Source organism: Peromyscus eremicus, chromosome 10, assembly GCF_949786415.1.
Source record: "Peromyscus eremicus chromosome 10, PerEre_H2_v1, whole genome shotgun sequence".
NCBI lineage: Eukaryota > Metazoa > Chordata > Mammalia > Rodentia > Cricetidae > Peromyscus > Peromyscus eremicus.
The window spans coordinates 28,199,473-28,209,355 of NC_081426.1; the positions used below are offsets into that span (position 1 = coordinate 28,199,473).

General features: G+C 46.0%; 1 protein-coding gene across 1 annotated transcript in view; it reads left to right on the forward strand.

Moving 5' to 3' along the window:
- Nsd2 (nuclear receptor binding SET domain protein 2) overlaps positions 1-9,640 on the forward strand; it is an 84,184-nt gene extending 74,544 nt beyond the window's left edge. The window contains exons 20-23 of the mRNA XM_059275694.1: positions 2,907-3,048; positions 3,324-3,430; positions 5,302-5,506; positions 6,760-9,640. Of these exons, the coding sequence (XP_059131677.1) occupies positions 2,907-3,048; positions 3,324-3,430; positions 5,302-5,506; positions 6,760-7,031 (726 nt within the window). The 3' untranslated portion in view covers positions 7,032-9,640. The remainder of the gene's footprint in view (positions 1-2,906; positions 3,049-3,323; positions 3,431-5,301; positions 5,507-6,759) is intronic.
- The last annotated feature ends 243 nt before the right edge of the window (positions 9,641-9,883 follow it).

A 9,883-nucleotide genomic window follows, 5' to 3' on the forward strand; every position in this document is an offset into this window, starting at 1 on the left:
CCAGTAAGCTTTTATGTTAGATATACTTTAAAATAATAAAAGAATTTGAGCCAGGCAGTGGTGGCGCACGGCTGTAATCCTAGCACTCAGGAGGCAGAGGCAGGTGGATCTCTGTGAGTTAGAGGCCAGGCTGGTCTACAGAGCCAGTCCAGGACAGGCTCCAAAGCTACAGAGAAACCCTGTCTCAATCCCCCCCCCCCAAAAAAAAAAAGAATTTGAGGCTGCATAGATGTTTTAATTGGTGAAACACTTGCTGCACAGAGCATGAGAACCCAAGTTTGACCCCTAGCACTCACAAAAAAAAGCTGAGCCGGGCGGTGGTGGCGCATGCCTTTAGTCCCAGCACTCAGGAGGCAGAGCCAGGCAGATCTCTGTGAGTTCGAGGCCAGCCTGGGCTACCAAGTAAGTTCCAGGAAAAGGCGCAAAGCTACACAGAGAAACCCTGTCTCGAAAAACCAAAAAATAAATAAATAAATAAATAAATAAATAAATAAATAAATAAATAAATAAATAATAAAATAATAAAATAAAATAAAATAAAATAAAATAAAATAAAATAAAATAAAATAAAATAAAATAAAATAAAATAAAATAAAAAATAAAATAAATAAAAATTAAAAGCTGAGCATGGTAGCACATTCCTACAGTCCCAAAGCTCGGGAAGTAGAGACAGGAGGGTCCTTGGCTTGCTGGCCAGCCTAGTCTAATTGGTGAACCCCAGATTCCAATGAAAGAACCTGTCTTAAAATAAGGTAATGGTTGTTGGTGGTGAGGCAAGATGGCTCATTGGATAAAGGTTTTGAGTTTGATCCCCAGGAACTACATGATGGAAGAAGAGCACCAACCTGAGAAAGTTGTCCTCTAGCCTCCACACAGGGCACACACGACATATCAATAAGTAAATAAGTGGATATTAAAAAGAAAAACAAGACGGAAAACTTTAGAGAAATAGCATCCAAGGTTGACCAGGCCTCTGCCTGCATGTACACACATATGCACACACCTTAATGTTTTTCTGGAGGACCTAAATTCAGGCCATAGGACCCACATCAGGCAGCTCCCAATTGCCTGTAACTCCAGCTCTGGATCTAACACCCTTTTCTGGCCTCTGTTCGTAACCTCACTCATGTAACATACAGTCACAGAGAAACAAACACATAAATAAAAATAAGTCTTTAAAAAAAATTCAGTTGGAAAGCTGTCAAGTCAGCTAGCCTGGAGTACACGTGCAGTGTTAGAAACCAGAAACCCTGCCTCAAAATAAGCTGGACGAAGAGAACTAAGTTCTAAAAAATCATTCCTGACCTTTACATATGTGCCTGCAGTCACACACACTGCGCACTTTTAAAAGCATGTATTTACTTTGTGTGCATGTGTGAGGTTGTGTATGCTATGGTACACTTGTGGAGGTCAGAGACAACTTTCAGAAGTCAGTTCTTTCCTTCCATGGTGTGGGGTCCAGGGTTCAAGCTCAGGTCATGGTCTTGATTGCAAGTACCTTTATGTTGTGAGCCATTTCACCAGATGATAAATATACAAATGTAGCTGAGATATGACTCAGTGATAGATTGTTTGTCTGTCATCTACAAAACTTTGGAGTTTAAAACAACAACAGTAACAACAGAAAGACAGAACTGGCTAGGGCGTTAGTATAGTAGAAAGCACATCACTGAGCTACATCCTGATAGTGTTTCTGCTTTTATTCTCCTGAGGTGAATTCTGAGTCCTGGGCTGAAGAGGTCTCCTTCCCTAGCATCCCAAGTGCCTAGGAATACAGGCATCTACCCACCAAGTTTGGCTTTTTATGCTTGCACCACCCAATGGGTGCTCGCCTTGCAGGTTTCTCAAGGGACCCACATGTTTACTATCAAGAGAATCCTTCAAGGTTAGCACCCATCGGGGGATGCAAGCATAGTCATCCAGTGTGGTTGCCCCTTGAAGTGCTCTGTGCTCCACAAGGCACAGCTAGGGGTGCTCTTGGCACAGATTCATCCCTATTCAGACACATAATTTTGTACCAACTCATCCCCGATCTCGGAAATAACCACTGAAGAGCAGAGATCCTACTGATTTGTATATTTGGTCTAGAGTTTTTCAGGGAAAAGGGTACAGCTGTGTACCCACCTTCCATCTCCTGCTCTGAGCCATAAGTGGTTCTTATTTCTCACAGTGCTTGGGCACTTGGATTTCAGTGAGTCAGTTCCCAGGGCCCCTGTGTGCTTGGATTTGTGATTTTGCAGATTGTATCTCAGAACTGTCAGCCTGTACCTGTCCCTCTTATGGCAGCATAGCATCGGCATCCTGGATCCATTGCATTGTTTCCAGCCTGGGGACTTGAGCGTGCTGTGCTTGGGCCTTCTTTGCCCTTTAAGAGTTGATGCTGCTTGCATCAACTTAATAAGTTTGCTGTTGTCTGGCAGTGCTAGTTTTGTATAGGCCTTTGCTGCCCTTCCCAAGTCTGTGACGCGTGTTATTTCTCCTAGCTTATTTGTTGGTGGGGTGGTGTTACAAGTGCCAGCTTACGGTCTTCACCACTGCTCACTTGGGCTCAGTCTCTCCTTGGGTTCCATTCTTAATCGAGAGACTCTGGACTGGTTGAGGGATGTCTGGTCCAGGTGGACAACAGAATACCAAGGTTTTCAGTAAGACAAGCAACACCTGATAAAACCTACAGCATGAAGAATCCCCTTAGAGATAAAATGTCAGCTGGGCATAGTGGTGCACACCTTTAATCCCAGCAGAGGCAGGAGGATCTCTGAGTTCGAGGCCAGCCTGGTCTACAGAGTGAGTTCCAGGATAACCAAGAGAGAAACCTTGTCCTGAAAAACCAAATAAATAAATGAATGAATGATGAATAAATGAATGAATAAATAAATAATAAGATGTCCTTGATTTTTATCCTGTAGGACCGAATAATTGATGCTGGCCCTAAAGGGAATTATTCACGATTCATGAACCACAGCTGCCAGCCCAACTGTGAGACCCTGAAGTGGACAGTGAATGGGGACACACGAGTTGGCCTGTTTGCTGTGTGTGACATTCCTGCAGGTAATTCACTGGGGTCCTACTTGTTTCAGGTGCCATGTGGACAGGCAGGCAATGGCTGGTATTTGGTGTGGCTGAGTTTGGCAAGGCTCTAGGATAGTGATTTGGAAGCTTTGTTTTGGATATCTATTTTATAAAGCAAATTGATGAGCTATGTGAGTCATGCCAGTGTGTGCCAGAAGGGGGTGAGGTACATTTCCTTGAGACTAACTCTTGAAATTTAGCATTCACTGCCTTGGAGGACAGTGGCCTCTAAAATAGCATTGTGTCTCCTTTAGGGACAGAGCTGACTTTCAACTATAACCTCGATTGTTTGGGCAATGAGAAGACAGTCTGTCGGTGTGGAGCCTCCAATTGTAGTGGGTTTCTTGGAGACAGACCAAAGGTAAGGACATCACAGATTCTTTCTTTCTGTGAAGCTGAAACACATAACTCTGGGGGCATCATGACATCTAGGAAGATTGCTTTCTAGTGAGCAGTAGACCTGTTGCTGTGACAAGGGCAGGATCCATGCAGTGTGTGGGTTGGGGTTAGTGAGGCCCTCTGTCAGGCTGCTTGTTAAGACTTCCTCACTGGTGTAAATCCTGTCGGGACTATCCAGGAAGCATCAACAGATGTGTGACTTAAGCATCAGAAACATGGACTCAGTCTTGAAGGCAGGTAGGTAAAGTCAGTGCTGGCAGGACTGCGTTTGTACCAAAGTTTCTCTGAGAGTCTTCCAGGCCTCTTTCCACCACCTGTTGGTGACTAGTGATCTGTGGTGTTCCTTGGGTTGTAGAAGCCTTACCCCAACACTGTGCTGCTTCACCTGAGGTGCCATGTGGTGTCTGTCTTGACCACTGCCTCCATTGCCCTGCTACCTTTTTGTTGTTCACACTGCTGTGTATGGAGCCCAGGGCCCATACCTACTAAAGCAAGTGCCCTCCCACTGAGTCACACCTTTGGCCACCAGTTCCTTTCAATCTGCTTACAAGTCATGCTTGCTTGATGTGCTGTTGTGGTTTTATTATAATTATATCCATTTTAAAATAAAGTCATGTTCCAAGTCCTCAGAAGGACATGAATTCTGGGGCACTCCTTATATGCAACAAACCCATTAGATACTTTCTGAAGGACTGCTGCTTTGACAATGGTTTGCCCTCACCTGTTGTTTTAGTTAGGGTTGTATTGCTGTGAAGACACCATGACCATGGCAACTCTTTTTTGTTTTGTTTTTTGTTTTTAAAGATTCCTTTATTATGTATAGTGTTCTGCCTGCATGTATGCCTGCATGCCAGAAGAGGGCGCCAGATCTCATTACAGATGGTTGTGAGCCACCATGTGGTTGCTGGGAATTGAACTCAGGACCTGGAAGAGCAGTCATTGCTCTTAACCACTGAGCCATCTCTCCGACCCCCATGGCAACTCTTACAAGAGAAAACATTTAATTGGGACTGGGTTATAGTTCAGAGGTGTAGTCTGATATCGTCATGCCAGGAAGCATGGTGGCATGCAGGCAGACATGGTGCTGGAGAGTAGCTGAGAGTTCCACATCTGGATCTGCGTAGCTTGAGCATCTGAGACCTCCAAGCCCACCCCTAGTAACACTTCCTCCAACAAAATCATGCCTACTGCAACAAGGCCACACCTCCTAATAGTGCCACTCCCTGTGGGCCTACGAGGTCAGGTTTGGTTTTTTTTTTTGGTTTTTTTTTTTTTTTGGTTTTTCAAGACAGGGTTTCTCTGTGTAGCTTTGCACCTTTCCTGGAACTCACTTGGTAGGCCAGGCTGGCCTCGAACTCACAGAGATCCGCCTAGCTCTGCCTCCGAGTGCTGGGATTAAAGGCGTGCGCCACCGCCCGGCACGAGGTCAGTTTTTCTCAGACCCTCACAACTGCTCTGCTCATAACTGAATTCTTAGCTGAAAGTGGCCAGCGGGTCACTACTTTGGCCAAGGTGTATGTCAACATGTCCTGTTAGCAGATCCCAAGAGGGACATTATTGCACCTCTGTATTGTGTTTTTTATCTTAGCAGGAGTTGCCCGAGGCATAGTGGGCCATCCCATTGGCCATGACCAGCTTTGTGTAGGTGGCATACCCTTCTGTGATGTGAGAAATGGAACCTACAGCCTTGAGCTCAGCACCATATTGGAATACCCCAGGAATCTAGAATGTCACACTGGACTTTGCTTTTTGGGCATCTTTGTAGTTTGCTTGTTTGAAACACTGCTCCGGTCTATGTTCTTTTAAGTAACCATGCTTAATTCTTTATTCTAGACCTCTACATCCCTTTCTTCAGAGGAAAAGGGTAAAAAGGCCAAGAAGAAAACCAGAAGACGCAGAGCCAAGGGAGAAGGGAAGCGGCAGTCAGAGGATGAGTGCTTCCGCTGTGGTGATGGTGGACAGCTGGTGCTGTGTGACCGAAAGTTCTGCACCAAGGCCTACCACCTGTCCTGCCTGGGCTTGGGCAAGCGGCCCTTTGGTAGGTACCCAGTACCCATGGCAGCTTCAGACAACTTGCAATATGCTTGCCTGCCATTCTTACTCAGCGTCTCTTAACTGATTGGGCCTTATCTAGTTGCACAGTCATTGGAAGGTCACGTGGTAAGTGTCCCCCAGTCCAGGGAACCAGCTGGAGCACAGGATGGGAACAGGCAGTAGCTTCCAAAGCCCAATGTTGAGTGGCCCTTAGTGCCAAGATCTAAAATGACATTCACCAGGGCTCTATTGAAGAAGATAGGTTCCACTGCATTAGCCTCACCATGACTGGTCTTGTCATTGGGCGGCCTGGCTGTACGACACGTGACCTAATTCCCTCCCAGGACTTGTAGGCACTGTCCCCAGAGATGACACAGCTAACAGCTGCTATGTAAGATGGAACCACAGATTTGGCTCCCTGGAAGACAATAAAATGGTTTTTCCTCTTACATACTCGAGTAGTCATAGAATCAGAACAAAAAGTTAGAATTTCAAAAGAAAAAGTGTAAACACTTGATCCAAAGACAAGAAACCTAATAATAATATATATATATTTGAATTTGACAATTATCTACAGCCCTAACAGAGATCTTTAGAGATTCATATCTAAGCATAAAACTGTCCCCTAAGTCCTAAACTGGGTGTGGTGGTGCATACCTTTAATCCCAGCACATGGGAGGCAGAGGCAGGCGGATCTGTGAGTTTGAGGCCAGCCTGGTCTACAGAGTGAGTTAGTTCTAGGACAGCCAGGGCTACACAGAGAAACCCTGTCTCAAAATACAGTAACAACAAAGGGTAAGTCGAGGGCAGCTGTTGGCATCAGTAGAATCTGCTATGGAACAGTAGCAGTGAGCTGCCCTTAGTGTCGGGTGTGGTGCTGCAGCTGGCAGGCATGTAGACTGTAGTCTGCAACACTCGGGACCCGCCTTCTCTTTGAGCACCAACTGCTAGCTTCTCTCTGGCAACTGAAATGCAGTTGTGGTAATTTGCATGTATTTGACTAGCCATTTTTAAAAATTTTCAGTTAGGTATGCTGGTGTATTTCCATTTGCCCACCAACTTGAGGCTGAAGCAGGAGGATGGCTAGTTCAAGGTCAGCCTGGGAAACATACCCTGTGGATTTTAACTCAGTGCTAGAACACATGCTTGAGGCCCTCTGGTTCAATGTCCATACCCCTCAAGAACATTACTCTCAGCCCTGACAACACTGATGCTGATTCTACCACTCCTCTTTGCTGATGGTGTATTTCTTTGCAGGGAAGTGGGAATGTCCTTGGCATCACTGTGATGTATGTGGCAAACCTTCTACCTCATTTTGCCACCTGTGCCCCAACTCATTCTGTAAGGAACACCAAGATGGGACTGCCTTCCGCTCCACCCAGGATGGGCAATCCTACTGCTGTGAGCATGACTTGAGGGCAGAATCTGCGAGAAGTACCAAGACTGAGAAACCCTTTCCAGAATCACTGAAGTCAAAGGGGAAGAGGAAGAGAAGGCGGTGTTGGAGAAGGGTCACAGAAGGCAAATAGCGCTTGGTCAGATCCAGGGGTGGCATGGGGCAGCCAGCCCTGCCTATAACGGGAAGGCAAGCATGGCACTTGCCCCAAGGACCCAGCTCATGATGCTCTGACATGTCTAGGCCTCCTTGGGTGGGAGGGAGCACTCCCACCACTGAGCCATCCTCAGCGCCTGTGCTGCGGCGTCCGCACTGATGCTTGTCAGCTGCGCACTCAGTGGTCCAGGACAAACAAGCCTTACTACGCAGCATCTACTGCTACACTTGAATCTGAGACCCAACATCAAGGTGCCCTCCCGTTTTTATTTTAGATTAAAGTTATGATTAAAGATTAACTGGCATGTGAAATGCTTTTATCTTACCTGGAAATATAGACTAGAACTTTCTAAAGGTCACCCTAGCTCTGTCCTGATGGTTCAGGCTTCTTCTCCTCACCTACTGCCCTCCGCTCAGGACAGACTGGGACTCAGGCCCTGGGCTACTCCCAGTCAGGATTGATCATCATTTTGCTCTTTTGAAACAGCCTACGTTCTTTGTACTAATGTGAATTTTCCCTCAGAGTGCTCTGTTTCCACTTTGAGTGGTTGTGGTGTTTCAAGATTGCTCTCGTGGTTTTCCTTTTGTGGACTTGACCAGTAATGGCAGTGTGGCCTGTGGAGCAGGACGCTGCCTTTGTTTAGGCTGTTTCTCTCCGATGTCTTCTCAACCCAATTTCTTGGACCAACATTTGGGGGAAACCTTGTATATTTTCTTCACTTGGTTTTTCTGTTTCTGACATTTATTCCCAATATACTTTTGCTAAAACGTTCACAAATTATTTCCAGCTAAAATGTATTTGAGTTGTCGGGCCAATACCAACTATGGAGTGAGCAGGGAGGGAACTACAGGATCCCGGGACACCAGGCACACAGCCTGGAGACGAGGCCGACGGGCTCTTTCCGTTGTGCGTCTGCTCGTCAAGCCCCCAGCTAGGTTGCCCTCGATTTCTTTCCACCAGGGCACCACCTGGTCTCATGGCAGAAGGTCTGATGGTTCTTTAAAGGCGCCCCCCCCCCCCAGCCCAAGGACCATTAGCTGGTCTTTGGCAGGCTTGCTTCTGCCTCCTCAGGAGTGTGTCTTGGCCTTGGAGAGCATGAACACTGAGAAAGGAGACCCCATGCTTTCCACTGGGAGGGGAGGTGCATGCAGGGCAGCAGCGGCCGGTTTAGGAAAGCCACAAAGCAGAAATGCTCCAACTCCCCTCAGTCCCCAGCAGGGTGCTGCCCACTGCTGTCCTGCTGCCTTCTAGAACTGCAGTTTCATCTGGACCAGGACTGACATTCTCAGTGGTCAGGGTCGAGCATCAGCCACGACACCTACAAGCCTAGCATGTCATGAGTTAAAGCAGCTTTGCAGGCAGCCTATGACTTCCATAGGCACAGGCCTAGTTACCTCTGGAGTCATCTATTTGACCAGATGAGACCAGGAGCATTTTTCAGTTTAGAACTTAACCTGGCTCAAACTGTCCTCTAAAAGTACTAGACTGGCTCATACAATTCTGTCACCCATGCCCTAACTTTGGAAGGCTGACATAGTGATAGGCCAGAGAGCCTCCTCACATGCACATGGCCCCGCTGGGGGTCCGTCTTGTTACTTGTCCACCAGCTGAGTGGCTTCTGTGAAAGAGCATCAGAATTGGTTTTGCAGTACACTTTGGGGGAACAGATTAACTTTCTTTTTTAATGTTAAGTAAAATCTTGGGATTTTTGGTTCTACATTACTATTTATGATCTTTCTGAAGGAAATACTGTAAACTTTTTAGACAATTTCCCCTTCCCAAAAAGTTTTAATGAGTAAATAACACTAACTCTGAAAACCAACCGAAGACCAATATACAAATCTGAGTAAAGTAACCCCCTGGGGTGATGGCCTTTCCCACAGAAGGACTAGCTACAGGGCCAGGGCTGTGACTCTGGATGTGGCAGGTGCTCTGATAACAGAGTCTGAAAGATATGTGACTTTCTGAGCATCAGCTCCAATTTTTTTCTTAATGTGAAGTAAACCAAATGAAACCTGCCCAGATTCCGTATTCCTCAGACACCTTCAGTATCCAAAAACCAGCCAGCTGTTCCCTAGTCAGCACACACCTATGTGTGTGCCTCTGCAGGGTGGCAGCGGTCCAGGGATGCACAGCCAGTGTCCATGCCAGCATTGGTCTACGAGTATGTGGAGCTATAATGTTTAAACCTAGGCACCCATATGGCAGTGCATCTAGCCAAGAGTGACGAGGATCCAGGTGCTAGTTCCTGAGAAACTTCCTGGCACTGGCACTGGCACCTAGGTCTCTGGGTCCCAGGCAGACACACTCAGGTTGGCATTTCTGATGACTTCCAAGTGATACTTGTAGCATACTGTGTGAAGTGCCCATCTTCATAGCTACCTTATTTTCAAGAATTAAAGATAAAAATGTTTTAAAGTTAATGCAAACAACTGTCAGTTGCAAAATATCTTCATCTACAAGAAGTGTAGCTGATGACTGTTAGCCAGTAGAATAAAATGCTGTGTCCATGTGTATCATGGTGTCACCGTATCCTGTTGAGATGTGAAATGACCTATCAGAAATTAAATTTAAGTTTAAATGTGCCTATTGGTGTCTAAGCTTCATACAATATAAAGTCAGGTTCCTTTTAGGAATGCTGAGTACTGTCACCAGGTCTGATAGTGAAGGCTTAAAAACTTGAAGTTTGGGGGGGAGGGGGGAGAAATAAGAAATATGGATGAGAATTACCAGTTGGGGAAAAATAGCATTTAAAGTGGAAAAGTTGTGTTTGGAAAACTGTATTGAGTATTTTTTTATTAAAAAACTTTAAAGGCCTTTTTCTTATA